General features: G+C 32.5%; 3 protein-coding genes across 4 annotated transcripts; 1 reads left to right on the plus strand and 2 right to left on the minus strand.

Annotated features, from left to right (window-relative positions):
- Nucleotides 1-4,679: 4,679 nt before the first annotated feature.
- On the minus strand, nt 4,680-11,146 carry LOC104903617 (PHD finger protein ING1). Of its 2 annotated transcripts, none has more exons than XM_010691686.4 (7): nt 10,824-11,146; nt 9,397-9,468; nt 8,992-9,179; nt 5,800-5,863; nt 5,602-5,701; nt 5,194-5,341; nt 4,680-5,096 (listed from the first exon to the last, which is right to left on the minus strand). In XM_010691686.4, exons 1-7 carry the CDS (start codon nt 10,858-10,860, stop codon nt 4,986-4,988), a joined length of 720 nt encoding a protein of 239 aa, XP_010689988.1. In that variant the 5' UTR covers nt 10,861-11,146; the 3' UTR covers nt 4,680-4,985. The 2 variants fall into 2 exon arrangements, with proteins under 2 accessions (XP_010689988.1, XP_010689994.1); XM_010691692.4 differs by having other exon boundaries at nt 10,922-11,145.
- A 4,356-nt stretch (nt 11,147-15,502) lies between these two features.
- On the plus strand, nt 15,503-18,538 carry LOC104903607 (probable caffeine synthase 4). The gene is made up of 4 exons (XM_010691676.4): nt 15,503-15,640; nt 16,103-16,516; nt 17,218-17,490; nt 18,057-18,538. Exons 1-4 carry the CDS (start codon nt 15,566-15,568, stop codon nt 18,396-18,398), a joined length of 1,104 nt encoding a protein of 367 aa, XP_010689978.1. The 5' UTR covers nt 15,503-15,565; the 3' UTR covers nt 18,399-18,538.
- Nucleotides 18,539-19,488: 950 nt separating this feature from the next.
- LOC104903597 (17.8 kDa class I heat shock protein) lies at nt 19,489-20,353 on the minus strand. Its single transcript, XM_010691666.4, has one exon. It carries the CDS (start codon nt 20,096-20,098, stop codon nt 19,649-19,651), a length of 450 nt encoding a protein of 149 aa, XP_010689968.1. The 5' UTR covers nt 20,099-20,353; the 3' UTR covers nt 19,489-19,648.
- Between the last annotated feature and the right edge of the window lie 1,372 nt (nt 20,354-21,725).

A 21,725-nucleotide genomic window follows, 5' to 3' on the forward strand; every position in this document is an offset into this window, starting at 1 on the left:
GCGGCTACTCACGTTTGCTTAAACCTATGCAATTTTGCTTCGAGACTCTTATATACTCCTTCCGTTTCATTTTAATCTACACATTTAGGGTCTGTTCTCTTCGGCATAAAACAGCTGAATTGAACTGAACTGAACTGAATTGAACTAAACTGAATTGAGCTGAACTGAAATGAATTGAACTGAACTGATCTGAACTGAACTGAATTGAACTGAACTGAAATGAATAGTGATATGTGAGAGTAAAAGTATTGTCAAGAGCTGAACTGAACTGAACTGAACTGAACTGAATTGAACTGAACTGAACTGAAAATAAGCCGGGGAGAACAGGCCCTTACACTTTTTACGCATGTCAGTGTAAAATTTTAAGGACATATATCTTTAGTTTTGTATTTGTAAAAATTATAAAAAGTACATATTAATAAAATACATACCAAGACGAATCTAACAAGATCCCACATGACTTGTTTGTCCTTTTCATCTTAAAATCAAATATACTATTCCTTAGTCCTAATTAACAACACTTCTATTTTGATTTCTATAACCAAGTTGAAGAGTCATGAATTTATCTTTTGATCAGTGAATTTTAAAATTTATCTCTCGTGGTAAATAGACTCATAATAAAAATTTGATTTTATGAATTTGAAGTCCTGAGACGAAACCACTAACACTAGGTGTCTAGGTCGAGTCTTACTTAGTTTAATAACAACGTGTTATTTTAAAAGTATCAAAAAATATGTATAAAAAAAAGTATCAACTAGCACAAATACTTTTATCTATTATTATTAAATTAAAGCTTTTCCACAACCTGTACAATTTTTTTTTTTGGTTAAGGTAAGATGAAGTCCCTTGTAAGGAAGGAGGGAAATTGGGAATCCCTCCTTGCAAGGGGTGAGACTCGATCCCCTCTAGGATCGGAGGTGATGCCAATACCATTAGGCTATCACCTGCTGCTCAGTGCTCCCACAACCAGCACAAATACTATAAAGTATCAACCCTTACCGGAAGTATTTTGATATGAAAATACAGAACGTTAGTAGAAAAAATAAGACGTCTTGCTAAATTCTCTCATCTCATTATGACCATCAATAAGCATGAATTATAGTACACCATAGACGTAATCAAATTGGTTAAAGTGCCACTGTGTCGGATTCCTCATTGTCCTTTACCTTTTGTAGATGTGTAAAACAGAACCTCCAAAACATAACAAGCATAACAATCCAAAATAAAAGGAAAGCTAAACTTCCAAGGTAATCGAGTACCCTATAAATAACTCCATTTTTACATATTGATTAAGATGTGGTTTTAATAAATCTTTTATCATGCATGACATTAGTTTAATTTAACTGGTTTTGTTTGAAATCAAATTATCTAAACCTATTTGAATTTATCTAAATTTATGTAAGCTTATTATGTTTAAACTACTTTTATTTGAAATTTATCTTATTTGCTTGTTAATAAGTTGTATGAAAAATTAACTTATTTTATCTGAATTTATCTAAGTTTATCTTCTTAACTAACTGAACTTATGAAATAAGTCAAAAGAAGTTCAAATGAACGAACCTTAAATATAGTAATCTAAGGCCTATTTGTTACCTGAAGGATCTGTAAGAATATTTCTTTTTCATTACTCATCTAGAAGCCTCCAAATAAATAGAAAGGGAAAAGTTTTTAAAGTGAATTAATAAATAAAAAACCAGAAATTTTTGTGCGTAACTATTACACGGTTTACACCATAATTTATGATGTAACAACCTATAAACCACCGCTTCTTTTGTAAAAAAAAAAAATACTCAAATGTCATGAAATAAATGACAGAATAACATGAGATTCATGTCATTATTTATATAATCCATATCATTCTTGTTGTTGAAGCGTATGTCATTACGCATGTTACTTAATAACTTATGGAGTAACATGCTACACCCAAAATACGCTCAAAAAAATTACCTAGACTCAAGCACACAATGGCAGATCTTCATTGGGCAGGCCTGGGCCTGACCCTGTAGGTTTTTTTTTAAAAAAAGATTAAGCCCTGTAGTTCAAAGCCCAAAACCCAGCATACAAAAATAAGCTACACGGCATCATAATATGTTATCGTGGAAAAATCTGACCCCCTATAGCAAATCTTTCAAGATCCGTCACTGCAAGCACATGATGAAGCATTTTTTGTACTAACAGTTCTAACAACTTTTTTTTTTTTGAGGGGAAAAGCATAAGCTAGATTAATCAAGGGACAAATTGTCCATGAATACATAAGAAGCCACGTCACGAGGAAAGTGGTTCTCCCAAATTTGTTCCACCACCAAAAGGAACAGTTCTAACAACTTTATGTAGTAATAACAATCACAATAAGAATGACAATGAAATACTACAAGGCTTAGATTATTTTTGAGGGGACAAAGCTTAGATTATCAATAAAGGATATAAATATTATGAGTAAATTAGCGTTATACTCTTGTTAAGGGCACGCGTGAAATCAAGGCCGGCCCTCAAAATCCGTCGTCTTATGTGTTGTCGCCACTAAAACTGTCGGTTCATCGGAACTAATATGAGCTTAAAAAGTTGCACAGAAAAACTGTTCAATAGATATAGGAAGAATAGAAGGGGCTAAAAAGAAGAGCACTAAAATGAGAATTGAAGTCTAATTAAGGAAATCCAGCAATGCATGCATTAATAATAAGCTTAAGTGGGTAATAAACGTCACTTGGTGGGATCCTGAATTTTGGGGGGGCCTCTAAAAAGGTCCTTAATTTGGGAGGATATACCACCTTAATGGCATGTATAATTTGGTTAATTAGTGACAAATTATTGGTTTCTTGTTATTGTGTGACCTTTTGGGTACAATTTGGTTAGCATTGTTAATGAAGTTTTATAATCTTAAATATATTGTAATACTTTTTTTTTTGAGGGAAAACATATTTTAATATTTAATGTAGCCTATGCACTCAAATTTTGTTGTTTGCAAACCAATTGGGGTTGGCGTGACCGCGTGAGTGGTTAAGGGTCTCTCGCTCCTTAACCAAGGTCTCGGATTCGAGTCTTGGGTATGGAAAAAATCTCAACTGGAAGGGATGCTGCCTTTTGAGATACCCATGCAAATTCCCGCAGGAAATTAAATTAAGGCGGTGGGAAACTCCTCGTAGTAGGACCAAAAAAATTTGTCGTTTGCATGATTATGGGGTGTGTGATAATTAGTTGTTAGCGATTAGCTGCAATATGTTACTTGCCCGGTTACACTAGATATTTGTATTGGTTATTTAACTATTGGTTGTTAACAAAGTGTTCGATAAAAAATTTTGGTTGGTGTTGCCAATTTAGTCCACAATAAATGAAAAAGCCAAACAAAAAATACTACTAAATTATTTTTCTTTTTTATAGTGAAAAACTACATTTGAGTTGTCTACAAAAGCAAATCATGATATTCTTTTTCAAAACTTTCGCAGAATAAGGGGGTGTTTGGTAAGACTAATGGAAACGGAATGGAAAGGATTTTGATAAGGAGGAGAAATGTAAATAATAACCGTTACCTTTAATAGTTGTTTGGTATCCTAGTGGAATGGAAACAATTGAGAGGTTTACGATTGAGGAAGGAAACGTGATTTGTTTCCAGTTTCCACTAGTTTGATAAGGTTAACAAATGGGGGGATTATGTTTCCCTCTGGAAACGGTATTTGTTACTTAACACTCATACCAAACAATTAGAAATGGAAACGCTTATTCGAATCCGTTTCCTACATCAAAAGTTTTCATACCAAACACCCTCTAAAAGATACTCTCATTGAAGCCCATATGTTAAAGCATTAGTAAACAGAGGGTGCAACATTATTATATATTGAACTTCATAGTATTCTTGGAAAAAAAAAATGTGCTTCATTCAGTTAGATTTGTCTTCATATTTCTTTTATATATCGTATAATATTGTATTACGAAAATTCTTCTTTACTTGGAAAAAAAAAAAGTTCAAATCATATAAAGATGTTCCACGTGTTCAAAAAAACTCATAGACTTCTCAGTTCGTTATTGATAGGTTACCTGAAAAAAGGGAAAAATACCTATTAGTTGTAGGAAGTGTTGGTTCTAATTGGACATGTAGTTAATCTACAAAAGTCCGTCTATCTTATTATGTGCTAGTTGAATCACTATGTGCTAGTGAAATTACTTAAGAAGTAGCATAAATAAAATATATAAAAAAAAGATATCTTTTAAAATACTACTCCCTTCACCCCCAAAATATAATTCCTGTTTCTTTTTTCACAATCTTCAAGACGTACCTTTGACCTATTATATCTTCTATTTCATATTAGTAAAAAAAAATTGATATTATAATGATACACATTGTGATGAATATAACAAGACCCAACATGAGTATGTTTTTTTAATATACATTAGTGAGAGTATTTAATCAAAAAATTTAAATTTTAACTCCCAAAATAAAAACAGGGATTATATTTTAGGACGGAGTAAATAATAAAACAGTCTCGCGGAAAGACTATCTAATACATCGATCAAAATTCAGAGTACTATCACTTAGTACTTAGTAGTATATGCCAACTTCTGAATGATCAAAATAGTATCAATACAAACTCGAATAGTTACACAAGGAACAAGCTATTGGGAATTTTTTCAAAGAAAACCCTCAAATGTGTACATCAGACTACAACTGATAAAAGAGGTGACAGTTGGAAGAAAAAATTTATACACTAAAGCAAGGTGACAACCACCAAGATTAGGATTACATAAGGGGGTCAAGATACAAATTATTACAGAATAAGATTTTAAGCATTCATAAGATTAATACGAATCGCCTATTGCAGCTATAGAGAGTAGGGAAGAGGATTTCCAGTATACCTGAACTAAAAGCTAAGCCTACAAGTTAATCAGCCAGTACAGCTGTACAAGATCCCTTAAATAAGATCTGCTGTTTCTCATCACTTATGATGACCATTGATGCTGGGTTCACATGTTTTTTTGGTGTAATGCAGCAACTATTTACCTTTACGGCGTTTCTGCTTTCCGGCACAATCAGAACAGTACCATTTCCCCTTTGGCTTCTCTTTCAAACCAACACACCCAAAATGGAACCATTCGATCCTGCACTGCAAGAGCAGCGTAATAACATTGGTCAGATCATGGTTAAGAATATCACGAGAATTAATAATATTTGGAAAAAGAAAAGGAAGAAGAAAGACTTACATCAGGATGATCACAAGCAACCATTTCACCATAGCTGACTTGATTACAGAGACAATAAGTGGGCTCATTGGGATCAACTGGTACATCCAAGTCCATGCTTGGTGGATTTGCAGGAGCTGTGGAAGCTGCTGATGCTGCAAGACGAGTTCTGCAAAGAAAAGTTATTTTCAGAGAGAATAACTCTACAAAACATGAGGAAAAACTTATCTCACAAAAAGAAACAATAAATACAGTGTATCTTAGGGCATCAGGGATTCAGGGTAAAATAACACTGTTATGGATGACATCTCATTTAGGCAAAAGAAATTGACTTTTCGAAGGGGAACTGAAATGCCTGAAGGTTAGAAAAACTCAAAGTTAGCTAAAAACAAGATATATTGAACATTCATTAAGTGTAAAGTTGTTTACTTTTTACGTCCCCCCCTTCCACCTTCACTGCCCCTCCCAGATTTTGAGCTACCATCAACATTTGCATCAGATGAAGCAGCAGCAGATGCAAGTTCTTTCTCTGTAAAATGCAAGGTCATTTTTGTAAATCTAGTGAAATAACACAGAGAATGCTACATTTACCAGATCTACTAAGGGAGAAAAAGGAAAACAGAGTACCACGTCGACTCTCCTCTTCAGATGTCTTTAGATATTGGTCAAGCTGTTGAATGTGTGTATCCACCTATATTATACAGTTCAAAATCGCGATTATGAATGAGGGCAGAAAAAAAAGTGGTGTACAAAAAAGAATTCCAGAACTAAGAAGATGGGTACTTTGTAAATCTGACCCTAACATGCCTAAATGTGACACAAAATACTGCTCTCAAAATCTTTGCCTCCACCTAAAGAAGGCATTTACAAGAATGGAGAGGTGAGGCTTGGATGGTACAAGCACGTCAGAAGCTGTAAGATCATAAGGAAACAGCAAGAGAATAATAGGCCAAAAATGAGTAAGGGAATCAGAAAAGACTTATTCCCTTTAAAACTAGTTCAAGATACGGCCTTCCGTAGCAAAACATCACACTTCTCCATGCAGAGGCAGGAGGCCCTCCTTGTATCATTTTACTTAGTCGACACGTGTGCTTCTTCCCCTTCTATCCCCACTCCACTCCACCCCCATCTATTTATACTATGCTATCAATTCAAGCAACTAGAACAGCAATTAATCAATAACAACAAAAGTAGGCTAAGAATAGGTTTGTATTGATGATTCTAGTAACTGAATGTTTGAATGCACGATACGGTTCACTTTTGAGAGGTGAACTTCTCTTCCATATAACTCATTTCTCTCTCTTTTCTGAATGTGCTTTACAAAAACTATTCCACTAAGGGGCTCTAACAACTAATTGACTGACACAACCTTTACAATAACTAACTTATTGACATCATCTTCACCAAATATTTGTTCGGTTTCTTTTACTGCCTTTTAGCTGCCCTTCTAGCACAAGTGGAGAATAGGTGGCTTATGCAATGTCTTGCAAACTATGTACCCCAAAGGCCTAAAACTTCCAGTAAATTCAACTTTTTACAATAGACATCAATATTACTACCACATCTCCATGTTCACCTTGTTGTCATTGCTTTAATAAATGCCCATAAATGGAACCAAGTTGGATAGTTGTTGCAGTAACTAAAATAATATTTCTCAATGGACCAACCACCTTTCTCATTTACTGTTCCTAAAAATGGAACTTCTTATTTTTTTTATTGAGAAAGATGCTATGTCTCCGATCTCCCCATTGAATTGGACTGGAATTTGGACATGGGCTAAAGAGCCTTAATGCTACCATTCAAAAATAAATAACAACGTTCTCAAGCACAAAGTTTGTATTAGAATCAGGTTCACCGGGTCATGGACAAGCATTAAAAATTGTATGTTCGACTTTGACAAAGTCCGAGATTTTGGATTGTCAGATTGGAAAGTGGCATGTGAGCATCAGAGAGAAGTAAGAACAAAGACTGCTTCTGCATTGTGAAAATTAATCCCCCCCCCCCCCTTTCAAGTTCAAAGGATTCAGAGAGCAATGTGAATGCGTCAAACAAGAGGATGAGATTACACCAGTTGCACTTTGCTCTCACATTCTTCACATGAAGTGTATGGGAAAGATTAATCCTCATGTCACCTTACGGCCTCTTCTCTTCAACTTATTTCAGATCAGTATTACTTATTCTTCTCGAATTATGACAAATGTTCTATTTTAAAACTACAACTAGGTTCAAATCAAGACCACATCATACAAATCTAGAATTATTCCAGGTTAAGAGAACAAAGCCTTAATCATGAGGAGAACAACCGCACTTGACATACTTCCTCAGTTTTTTTCTTACTTGCATCATTTCCAATTTTAGGCAATTCTCTATTACTTGCATCGTTTCTATCTTTGGCAATATATTCTCCCTTTCTCTCTCTCCTAGCACATGGGATTCCTTTTTTATCTCTCTTTATCTCTCTTTATCTCTCCTCAGTCCTCACCTTGGTCCTCGTGAAAAAGAAACGATGAAAGTAATAAAAAACGGAGGAAGTATAACTTTACACTAACCGTGTGCCCCTATTCTGACATTTAGCTTTTTGCTTGAGTGACAGCTATCCCTTCATTTATTCAACGACATAAATACAAGATATGAGTTAATTTAATAGATAGACATAATAATAACAAAGTATCCTACTTCATTAGACAAGTAACTTGCAAAAATGAAAAATAAGTAGGGGTTGTAAAAAGATTTACCTTACATTTAATAGCATATGAGATTATAGGAAATAAAGTAGATAAAATTATATAAACAATACAATTTTCAGTTGAAATATATTTAAAACAAGATGAGATAGAACTGAATACTTGTGTTTCGAGCAACTGATAACGCCCTTATTTAAGGATCTTGATCATCCAAATTAGAAATATTTAGATGACAAATGAGACATAAAGGGGATTGCCCTGCATTTCGTCGTCTATCCTAGATGTTTTCAACTACTACCCCAAAGGTCATCCACAAAAAAGAGAAAACCTAGTTAACAGCTGGACATATATTGATCAGGAACGTATGCATTTTAACTCCAAACCAACAAGCTAATAGGATCTTGCAATGAGCTGGGCTAAGGGGAGGGGCATTGTAGATTCAGTTAGTAGTAGTTTGAGGGGGAAGACAAGAGAGCTAATTAGAGTAAAGAGAGGGGGAAATTGAATCAGATTCTCTATAAATAGGGTTATAACTGATAAGGCAGATCAGAAAAGAGAAGAAATCATCATGGATATATGGAGAGATTATTATAGTTTTCTTTTGTAATTTTAGTTGATTATACGAAAATATACAATGATACGAATCTAGCGAGAACTCAGTTTCACGTGATAATATATTCTTATGCTATAGGTTAGTGAAAATATATGGTCAAAGATTGTAAAACTGAACTGCAAAAGGCAAATGTGGCAACTAAGAGGAACATCATTCTAATTTATTAGTAAATATTAACAAAGTAGTGAAGAAGTTCTTTTTGGGGAGGAGAACATACCAAAGGGAAAAACTAATTGTTATAAATTTCACATACCTATATGACATTGAGTGTGCCTGCAAACTGCAATCTTAATATGTCATGTGATCCTACTAACGGTCAATTGAGATAGAAGCTAACAATCCTTTTCTACAGAATGACAATAGACTTTCACGCAACCAACTACATCAAGGTGTTAAGAAAGCAGTGAAAAATTTTAGTTCTATTGTGTGAAAATCGACAAAAGAGTCAAACATCATAACAATAGCATGTACTATTTCACTTAATTAAGGGAAAGATAAGAGATATGAGTCCTAGTGCCATACCAAATCATATGCCTGGATAGCTAAAGCAACCTTTTCATCAGCAATCCTGATGCTGTGCTTCTGCTCATCAAGTGCTTCATCTGAGAATCTGATGCGAGAAGGCTCTGGTGTAACAGAACCAGAGAGCAACCCCTGCTTGATATTGTCTAATTCTTGCTCAAAGCGCTGTCCATTCTGCCGCAGGATATCTGTAAAGACAAGTCCACAACCATCCCCCCAAATAAAAGGAAAAAAAGAAGAAAAAAAATCTTCTTAGCTCAAGAAAAGGAGATGTTGTGCTCATAACACACAGAAAAAAAACCATGGGTGCTAAATGGAGCAAACACTATTTTAGAGAAGAGGGGACAATAATTTCAAGCCTAGAAGCAAGACGATGAAAAAAAAAAAGACAATTGGCAAATGCACCTTGTAAACTTTTGTCAAGATCACGTAGCAATGCATACTTCTTTTGCAGAATATTTGGAAGCAACTCAAGATCTGCAACAGAATATGAAGCCACTGAAGTTTAGATCCAGAGATGAAGCTCAATCAACTATAGTTTCCCCGATACAACATGAATAATGGAGCTTTAATTTCCTCTATCATTCAAAGAACTTGACTAAGTAAATGTATGGAAAAATATAGTCAGGTTAGTGACTAGGTAAACATCTGAAATATTCAAAATGGACAAACAAAAGTTGGAATTAATTCAAAAGAATCCACGAACAGATATCAATGTCAATAAAATAACAAAGAAGGGAAAGATATAATGCGGACAGGTAAGGACATAAGCTGATACACACACATTTTACCAAATGATGGGAGATTAGGGATATACTACAGGCATTACCTGATTATGTAAAGTTTCAATTGTCCTGTATTCATAATCTGCAACTGGTATAAATTGTCCTAAAGCTAATTTTGTTCACAAGCAACATTTTAAAGCATATACAAATAGTAAACAGATCTTTGCAGAGCGTGGTATGTAAATAGCCAAATCCACATAGGCGGTATTGCAGCACCAGCAATTTAACTGTCATTAAATTAAAAGAACGCTTAAGAAATCTGGTCAATTTGCGTCGGACAGGGTTACATTTACATATCATTCAACTTCAATTGGGGCTGGAACAGAATTAACTTGTTGTATTGATTGCAATACTTGCAGCTTCTCTTTTTACTAACTGTCATATTATTTTCAATAATCAGTCCATCAGATGGGTTATACATGTTTTCGCCCCCACACTTCCCGATAATCCTCAATTCCTCACTCCCCTCTGATCTTTTAAATCATTTTCATTCTTTTAGGCAAAGTCCTATTCGCAGATATCACACCGCACTAATCATTAATCAAACCCCATTCCCCAGTCTACAATTGTTCGAAATAGCAATTTATCTTGATATATCTCTTTAAACACGTGAAGTAGAATCAATCTCATTTTTCCCCAATTAAGTAGAATCAAACTAGTGAGCTACCAGTTGAAAAATAATCTCAACACTTCTAATAGATATCACTCACAAATTCTTTGCATCAAAAGCTTTGTAAAGAGAAACAGCCAATTCATCAAACCGTTAATTGGTAATCCAACACAGAAAACACAATAATAAATCTTAAATCAAGATGAACAATCTTCCTTAAAATCCATCAATTTCGAGCAAACGCAGGAAACATTTACACATAATTCTGAACATTCTAGAAAAAATCCGCCATAAATCACATCAAATTTACGAATTAAAGTAGGAACATGGAATTTCCGGGGATCAATCGGACAATTCAACAAAAAAGCTAGGGTTCATAAAAAATATATAAAAACGTTTCGATTGAAACAAACTACGAAAAGAAAGAGAAAACTTACTAGCTTGAAATTCGTCGAGAAAAGAATTAGGGTTCATACGTACACGAAATAGAAACGTTTCGATTGAAAAGAAAAACTAAGAAGAGAGCGAAACTTACTGGCTTGAAATTCGTCGAGAAAAGACGTCATCGGAAAGATTAGGATTTAGGGTTTCTTCCCGCCACTGATACTCACGTGATCTATCCAACCTCGAAGTTCAGATTTATGGCGGGTAAAATTTTTGGGTTACTAGGTTAAATTTGATTTTTGATGGAAGGGAATCGGAAGGATTAGGGTTTCTAGGTTAATTTTGATTTTTCTGAAAGGATTCTCGTTTAACTAATTTCGAGTGGTGGTATGTCATCTAATTTAGGCTATGTTTGATTCACCTGAAATTTTCTGATCTGAACTTATCTGATCTGATCTGATCTGATCTGAACTTATTTTTTCTGATCTGATCTGATCTGATCTGATCTGATCTGATCTGATTTGATCTGAACTGATGTGATTTACAAGATCTTATCTTATATAAAATATATTATTACTATTATATTATTACTTTGTAAATCATTATTATGCAATACATTAATAAGATCTTCTTTATAGTATTACTATTATTATCATTTTATTTCTATTACAACTTTTACACAACTTTTATTAATAATAATAATTATTATTATTATCATTATTATAAGCACACCAATAATAATTATAATCATAATTATTAGTATTACTAAAAATAATTATATAACTCAAGTCATTATTTTATAAGAGCACTTATACAATGTTTTCACACTTTCCCTTAAAAAAAAGTTTCACACTTGAGAAGTCGGCAAACTCAACTCTTTTTTTTCCATATAAAATAGAATAAGATATACAAAAACTATGACTTGAGCAAAAAATAAATAAATATCGTGCAACTTCAAATAGCTAGAGAGATTTGAAATTCGGTAGGAAGAGGTATACCGAATCTAAATTTATAATTTGTATCTCACACTTAGCTTATTTTGAAATGTAATCCGAACTTAGTAGTTTCGTTGTCATGAATTTGAGATATCATATTTTATATATTTCTTATTTTTGCATCAATCTTATGTTCTTAACACGTGGCTTTTAATTTTCTATTATTTAATAACAACAAAATAACTTAATATAATAATAACAATGACATTTATAATGGTAACAACAAGATTAATAATAATTACCAATATTAATAATTAATAAGTACAACAACAACAACAATAATAATTCTTTTGAACAAATGTACTAGTAAATAATAATACTCCCTTTGTATTTTTTTATCTTTCTCACTTAGAATCTTGACACTATTCACAATTAGAGATAATCTTTTAGATTTTTCTCAATATATAAGAAAAAATATAGTCATGTGGGGTCTTGTTTGATTCGTCTCAATGAGTACTTTATTAATATTCAATTATTATAATTTTTATTAATATGTAGTGAAAGATATTTAATAATAATGAGTTTTTAAATATAAGCATGATATGATCTGAACTGATCTGATCTTATCTGATCTGGTCTGATCTGATCTGATCTGATCTGAACTTATTTTTTCTGATCTGATCTGATCTGAACTTATTTTTTCTGATCTGAACTTATTTTTTCTGATCTGATCTGATCTGATCTGATCTGATTAGATCTGAAATAAGCAAAAATAAGGTGAACTGAACATAGCCTTAGTTGGCTAAGTTTTATATAAATAACTAGTATTTAGGCACGGGCGATGCCCCGGATTTTCTCTTTGCTACAATTAATTAGTAGTTAAATAAGTATTCTCATACTCATTTAAAAAAGTCATCTTATTCATCATTATATGTATTTCAAACGTTTTCCATTCATATGTCATCATTAATTTTGATTACAAAATCAATAATGGTATGGTGGAGTAATGGTTGGATTTCTTACTTTCATACTTGAGGTTATGGGTTCGAATCTTTACGTAAACAATTTTTTCCTTTTTTTTTTTACTATATGAGAAAGACGTGGATATAATGTTATTGGATGATGGAGGGTGACACGTGGCACATATACGTTCTTAGGAACGCCTTTTAATATATTAGTATAGATGTCTAAGATGTAGTAAGAAATTTTATTAGCGTGGGTGTGTTATTTGTCCATAACTTGTTTTTGCATAATCAAACTTAATTTCCTTCTTGAAGTCAACTTATTTTTGCTTTAGCTGAATTAAATAGGTTGAGAAGAACACAATCTTACTTTATTTATTTTGCTATATATATATATATTAGTTTTTGCTTTCGTTGTTGATAAGTTACCTTATTAGAATAAAGTTCACATCGAATCAGACCACATTAAAAAAGTCTAGGTCGATCGAATTAGATCATACCAAATTAGAAAAGTTCAGATTAGATCAGAAAAGAACAGATCATGTTATATCAGATTAGATCATAAAAATTTATATCAGATTAAACGAAAATAACGTAACCTTATTATGATTTTTTTTCAAGAGGAAAGATATGAAACTTTATTATTTGAACGTCACACATACCACATCTACTGTACAATATATGTTGGACTGAGAAAAAAAGACACAATAATGATGGAATAACTTTGAAGATGTAGCGTACTCTTTATTTATTCGTAAAATCACACTGCCTTTTATATGACATAGTATATCACTCTCACTTTGTACACATGTAAATTGTACTAGTCGCAAAATTGTATCACAAACAATCAACAAATTTTGGCATTTGAAGAATTCATGGAAATCAAACCCTATATTCTCCCAATGAGAGAGAAAGAACTCCAACCAAGCTCTAAAAAAGGAGATAAAGAACCCCAAAATTAGAAAACTCTGGAAGAACAGAGATATTGAGGATTATTCATAAGTAATCCCAAATTAGTAAATAAAACTAAATAAAAGTTTTTTAAAAAAAAATGGGCTTACCAACACCGAAAAGAGTAATTGGAGCAAGAGGAAAAGGTGGGATATGAGTAATTGGAGTACTTTTTTTATTATATGTGAAATTACATATGTTGTTTTCTTTAAAATTATATATTTTTTATACTTAATGTAGTATTTTTCTATTTATAAAGTAATAATCAACTGATTTGTAGTATATGAGACAAATTTAACTGGTAGTCACTGTATATAGAGTTAGAGGGCTTCACTTCGACAAGTTGATACTCGTTATCACTTAGAACCCCTGTTCCATCAATAGGTACATACATATACAATACATCACTTTGATTTATAATGTTTTCCCAAAACTAGAAAAGAAAATGAAGTGGCTAACACATACAAAAAGCAACACTTCATAATGTTTCTCTAAAATGAGAAAAGAAAATGAAGTGATTAGTTTTACCCTTCTTATAATAAAAATAATTATGCAATTTGGATGTTGCTTTTTTTTGAGATACAATAATTTGTCGAAATTTCCCTTTTTATATACTCTGTCTACAATAGACGATATAATTGTACAATTTGACTCACATATACTCACAAAAATATGTAGAGCTATGTACTTCCAAGTTCGACCGTGCGTTCAATTGTTCAAACTTCACCAACTTGTTTGTTTGGGCTTCGGTTGTAAGAGAATGGAGGGTATGTTCTCCTCGACATCAAACAATTGAATCGAACTGATTGCAACTGAAATGAATTAAAATTATAATTAATAGAAATGATAATTGGAGTTTAACTGAATTGAAATGAGCTTAACTGAAATGAACTGATTACAACTGAACTGTAAATAAACTAGGAAGAACAGGCCCGAAGACCTAACATATCTTTGTATTTATATATAAAAAATTTATTGCTTCCTTCCCCTCCTGAAATACTTTTACTTTAATTCTTCTTACTTTCTCAAATATATATGAAGATTCTTTGATTGTTTTCCTTTTTTACATCCAAATCTCGAAAGATTACATTTACAATGAATATGCTATATGCTAATGTAACTCTATTACAAACCCTATAAAGGAGAAGGAATTGAATTTAATAAATAAATATTTAAAATTGTTTGTTTATTTATGAGTAATTGGTCGTATCACTCAAGATATACATCATTCCGTATGTTGATAGACTATCCATTTAAAATAGTCACATACACATATACATATATATACATACATATATACGTATATACTAAGCATCACGTAGTAGCCTAGTGTAATTTACATCACCTATGATATAAGAGATCCTGAAATCAAGTTCCATCCCATGCAAGGAGGACCTCAATTTCCATCCATACTTGCACGAGATTTCAACTTACCTTATAAAAATAAAAAAATATATACATAATACATACTACTATATACACAATTGTGATGTGAGTGTGACCTATCTAATGAGATTGACGTGACATTTTTTTCTAGAAGTATACATTGTGAAAATGTATTGTACAACTACAATTTTTTATTTTCAAGATATCATCTAACTTAATTAGTAAAATTTTATAGGAGTCATATTCGAAATCTGGAATCGATAGGAGTCGTATTCGAAATCTGGAATCGAATCTCGTCTAGATCAGTAAGCTTAATCGCTGAATCATAACAACAAAATTGATTTTCAAAGAACCAAATAGGAAAAGTATCACCATAATGGAGGATTTGTTAGTTGATTTTTTTCCAAAATCTCTCCTTTTGTTGTGTGACACGTAGCAGCAGAAAATAGTCGATATAAATTATGAATGATGAATGATGAAGTTCTAGCTGAACAAAGGCCAAAATACTTCAAAATACTTGAACTCTTGAAGGGGGGCTAAAAAAAAAATAGAGAGAGAAGAATGGAGCTACAAGAATTTCTTCACATGAATGAAGGTGATGGAGAACTTAGCTATTCTCAGAATTCTTTCGTACAGGTAACACAAAAACTTACTATTTTTCGTTCACATTAAATTCTTATGAAAAACAATTTAACTTCTTAATTTTATAAAAATTTGCCAAAAAAAAAACCTTTTAAAGATTCAATTTTGCGAAAAAAAACTTATGAAGCATTTTTTTGTAAAAAGAAACGACAAACTTAATTTTCTCTTGTCAGAAGAGACCTATTCCCATTTTGTAGTGTATTTTTTCTACATTCCAACGATGACCTTTCTATCTTTCTTTTAACTCCCTATTTCCATTAACGGTAGCATCACCCTTATCTTATGCATCTCAAAAACCACAGCGAAAAATGATAATATATTTCATGTTGTAATAAAATTCTAGTTTGTGGGTTTTTTGCGCAAAAAATACTTTAAAAAGAAAAATTCTCGCAAAATTGAACATTTAAAAGGTTTTTTTTTATAAATTTTCCTAATTTTATCAACTTGCTGCAACAGAAAGGAGTGAGTTTAATGGGCCAATCTTTGCTAGAAAGTGGAATTCAATCTCTCATATCAGATGGTGGAAGCCCAAATGAGGCCCTTAAAGTGGCTGATTTGGGCTGTGGAGTGGGCCCTGTTCCATTGGCTTTAGTAGCATTGGTGATAGAAAATGTTGGAAAGAAATGCAAGGAATTAAAGTGGGATGAAAATGGTGAAGTGCCTGAAATTATTATTTACTTGAATGATCTTCCTTCAAATGATTTTGGTTTGTTGTTTAAAGATTTGCTGAATATGGAGGAATTAAAAAGAAAAGATGGTGTACCATTTTGTTTCTTAATGTCTACTCCTGGATCTTATTATGGCAGACTTTTTCCTAGGAATTCTTTGCATTTTGTTCATGCAAATTACACCCTTCACTGGTTATCTCAGGTTTGTTTTCTTAATTGGTCTTTTTGGTGTTTTATATTTGTCTAGTTAAATCCTATGTTGCTCGCATTCAGGTACTTGTGTCCGATCGTGTCTAAGTGTCTAACTCAACTAATTCGTAAAACTTTTTCAAATTTTAACACAAAAATCAAAATGAAATGTTCAGGTGTCCCACTCCCACCTATGTCTCATGACAAAAGTATTTGAAGTAAAACGAAGATTTATAGCTACATAAGTTAAATTTAGATTTGGCGAAACCAAATCATATTTTTTTGAATCACTATACCCATACCTAAAAAATATATAATTATTGGCAAAAATCAATTATTTGTTTTGAATTTTCCTAATCAATTTAACTTGGACTAAAATCCGATCCAAACAACTCGTTTGCCACATCTACTTTCCTTGGAGATGATTTTGCCACCCTTACTTGGATAAGTCCAGATTCTCTAGAGTTTAAAACTCTATAAGGTAGACTTGTATATGAGCTATACATTTTAAAATTAAGAGCTTATATTGGTGAAAGAAAAAATTTAGGGGTAGATTTTGACGAGATAAATTATGAGGGATTTTGGATAGAGAATATATGAATCGTTAATTTTTTATTGCTCAAACTCTACCTTATAGTTTTTTTTAAAAAAAAAACATGTGTGTACTGTGCACATTGCTTTTATAAACCTGAGAAATATGTTTGGCATGTGAAGGCACCATCAGAGCTCTATAGTGAAGAAGGTATACCAATAAACAAGGGGAACATTTACATATCCGAGACAAGCCCTAAGATTGTTGCAAAAGCTTACTCGGCTCAATTCGAACAAGACTTCACCTTATTCCTCAAGTGTCGTTCTCAAGAAGTACTATCCAAGGGTCGTATGCTCTTGACTTTTCGAGGTCGGCCATCGGACTCGAACGGGACAACTTGGCAACCATGGGAACTCAAAATCTTTGCTCAAGCCATCACTTGTCTTGTTTCTCAGGTATGAATATAATCCATTGCATCTCGTACCGTTTGGTTAGTAGTACTAAATGGTGACAACGTTAATTTTTTTTTGGTGTGCATTCGTAAAGATACACCAAATTAACATCTATGGTTACAAATTTTGATATCAAAAGATATCACCTTCAAGAAAATAGGTATCTTGGGATAAAGTAGCATTATCATAAATAATGATACGAAGATACCTTCACAATTTTGCACTAAAAAAACATTACGATCATAGCCAAAACGGGTAGAGATATTGTTGCTAATTTTCATCTACAATATTTTTTTTCTCTTTTGCTTTCTCAAGTAATTTCCTTCCTATGTTCAATTTAATTGCAGCACTTTTAAAATCACGGACTCTTATACATTTTTGGAGAGGAGAGAAATAGAGAAAAAATAAATAAAAGAATCCTACGTTATTAGAAGAGAGATAAAGAAAAATTATTACCCAAAATAAAAATGTCACAACTAAATTGAAACTTTTTGAAATCGAAAGTGTCACAACTAAATTGAAACGGAAGAAGTATAACTAATCGTCGATTTTTCTTGCTTATCATTCAGGGATTGATCAAGGAAGAGAAGCTAGACACCTTCAATTTCCCATATTATAGCCCTTGCAAAGAGGAAATTGAAAGCATACTAAAAATTGAAGGTTCATTTGAACTCGAGAATACAAGTGCAATTGCACATCATGTTGCTAATGAAATTAAGGACAATTGGGAGAGAGCTGAAGCCATAGGCAAATTCATGAGATCTTTTTCCGAATCCTTGATTTCGCGTCATTTTGGAGAAGACATTTTAGATTTATTGTATGAGAAATTCAACAAGCTTACATTTCAGCATTTAGCGAATGGAGAACTTGCTGAACATTGCACCATTATCATGTTACTTAGGAAGATTTAGTCCTTTGATTCTAAGTACTCGAGAGTTGAGAGTACAAGTAAATCCTCAATAAGAAGAACAAATCACAATTATCATATTGCTTATGTAAGACTTCATGGACGAAGATGTTTTAAAATAATCAAATGTGCTTTGGAATTCTGTTCTAAGCTATTGTAAGTAGCTAACCATGTTGTTTTGGTAATCTAATCTTGCGTTTCGTATTTGATAGCGAGTATTAATTTTGAAACGGAGGAAGTATTAGATTGAGTAACAAATACATCCTCTATTTCTTTTTACTTGCAACAGTTTGACTTTCACGCTTGTCAATGTATAATTTAAACCATTAATAAGTTTAATTACCGATAAATAAAAATTATAAAAAGTATATATTCGAAAAATATGCATTCAGACGAATCTAACAAGATCCCACATGAATATGTTTTTCCTTACCTATAAATCACCAAACATAAACGAAGTAAAGTTGGTGAATAGTGTAAAAGTCAAAACGTTGCAAGTAAAAAGAAACGGAGGAAGTAGTAGGCAAGTAAATCACGAACAAAGTATTAGATTGAGTAACAGATAATGGGAGTGTTTGGCAATTAGAGTTTCGGAGCAAAAAAAGATGTTTGGACCACTTTTAGAGTTTTGATTAGTCAAAAACTCTAAAAGGGGTGTTTGGTAAAAGAGAGTTTCAGAGAGAGTTTTAGAATGAAATATATTTAATGACTTTCTTGCCCTTAATAATAATACTACACATATGTATTAAAATGTCTATAAATATCATTTTACACAAACACAATTGTATTAAAAGTAATAATCAGTTAATTTTTACCAAACACATTTATAAATTTTTTTGTCAAATCAGCAGTCAAATCTACGAAACAAAAAGTTAAAATTCTAACAGCTAAACTCTAAACTCTATTTGCCAAACAAGCCAATAGACAAGTAAATCACGCATCTTTTCAATAATGAAATTTGATAACTATACCAACTAAGGACCTATTCTCTTTGACATAAAAAACTGAACTAAATTAAACAGAACTAAATTAAGCTAATATAACTAAACTGATTACGATTGAACTGAATTAAATTGAAATGAACAACACACCAATTTAACAAGAAAAACAACTCATATTATTGATTATTTCCTTCATTCATATTTGATACTTACATACTTACACCTCATATACTAGACAACATCCATAATCCAACCTTGATAATTTGATATAACACCATACATTGAAACAAACATATATCATATATGCATAGTTTTAACCAGAGATATCAATAGACTTGACTTCAGGCTTCTTCACTTCCATTTTCGGAACAGTAATGGTTAAAACACCATTCTCCATACTCGCTTTAATCTCCTCCATCTTCGCATTCTCCGGCAACCTAAACCTCCTCAAGAACTTTCCAGAACTCCTCTCAACTCTATGCCACTTATCATTCTTCTCCTCTTGTTCTCTGTTTCTCTCTCCGCTGACTTGTAGCACTTTCCCATCTTCCACCTCAACTTTGACTTCCTCCTTCTTTAATCCGGGTAAATCCGCCTTAAAAATATGGGCTTCCGGAGTTTCTTTCCAATCCATTCGAGCATTCACAAATGCTGCGGTTTCGTGAACAGAGGAGAGAGATTGAGAATTGTCCCATAAATTAAGGGAGAATGGGTCGAAGATGTTGCTTCTTGTGTTTTCGAAGAATCTTGGAATTAGCGACATTGTTGAATTGATTTGTTGTTACTTTTTTCTGGGTTTGAAATTGTATGGTTTATTTTTGAGAGTTGATGATTGTTTTGTTGTTAGTTTTGATGAGAATCAAAGATGTGGGTTTTGGTATTTATAGATGAAAGTATGGAAAGTTTTAAACTTTCTGGATTATTCTTGAGGATTTGTATTTTGTTTCTTGAATAGGTGAGAAAGAAACAGAGAGGTTAGAGATCAGAGGAATTTCAAGAGGAGTCTTGTGTATTCTGGAAACTTCTTTTTGTGAAGCATTAGAGGGAGATTAGCAGAAATACAAGTTGGGCTTTTGCTATGGGCTAAAGTCATAAGTAATTTTGTGGGGGCTATAAGCAATGACTGCTAAGGGTTTGTTCAAACTCTTTTTGGGTTATATGCATACATGTAGGGTTGTGCAAAGATCAGGATCAGACAGTAATTTGGAGCGGACTAGATCGGATATTCCTCGGTCCAAAAAATACCATATTCCGGTCCACTGGTCGGTCAAGTCTTGAAACAGTGCACATCCTTACATACATATATATATTTGGTGATGTGGGTTCTTATTAAATTTGTTTATATATATTTCTTTTAGAATTAATTGTCCAAAAATTTGACGAATACATTATTAACAATATTAATTGTCATAAGTATACATTTAGGACTCTTTTTCTTGAAGCATCATTGCAATGACATATCTTGATCTAGTAACTAATATAGTCCTATTGTCTCTCCTTTCACCTTTTATCCCTCAAAAACAGTAAATAGTTTGAAAAGCAAAGATAGCTAAGATTTGATTTAATAAATATGTTTAGAATATCAATTTTAGAGTATTTCCAAATGGAGTATAATATTTTATGTATCCGCAGTGAAGGTTGTATATTGGAAATTGCAGAAAAGGAAACATGCGGATGGAAAAAAGGTGTAGAAGGAGCACTACTTAACCTACTAGAATAAAAGCCACTAGTTCTCATTCGTAGGAAACCCTAGTCGCTCTCCCTTTTTCCTCCTTTACTTTCAAATCTACTTTTCTCTCCTCAGGGCTGCCACAAGCCATTTTTGGCTGTGGTGAGCCCCAAACCTTTTTATTTTCGTGTTTTCTAGTTATGCGTTAAATAATACTTTTTCTCACCTGGTGAGAGTGATTTTTCCCCTTCAATGGTGGATCTCCTCTCTCTTTGTGATGTTTGTTTCTCTTTTTGTCATCACATAATTTGATTGCTTTTAATTCTATGGTGCGTTTTATGGATTTACAATTGGGTTCATATCGTGGCATACAAATTGATGAATCAAGTGAAGCTCTTCCTAGGCATTACCACAACAAATCTATTTAGATCGACTCCCACATTGATGGCTGCTTCTACAAACAAAATTATGTACTAGTTTATCGATGCTAAATTGTTACATCCAATGTTCAAAGAGCTTAATAGTTTCTTAAATTTAAGAAATAATTGTATTTGATTTCATTACATTTGTACTCCTTTGTTTTTGTACTAATTGTAAATATTGTTCCTCTATCAATGAATCAAAATTTTCACTTCCTTTCCATATCTACTAAAATTCTCTCATATATTCACCAAGTTTTATATTGAAAATTTCAAATAGGTATATTTAGATCCATGACATG

Source organism: Beta vulgaris, chromosome 2 (genome assembly GCF_026745355.1).
Source record: "Beta vulgaris subsp. vulgaris cultivar EL10 chromosome 2, EL10.2, whole genome shotgun sequence".
NCBI lineage: Eukaryota > Viridiplantae > Streptophyta > Magnoliopsida > Caryophyllales > Amaranthaceae > Beta > Beta vulgaris.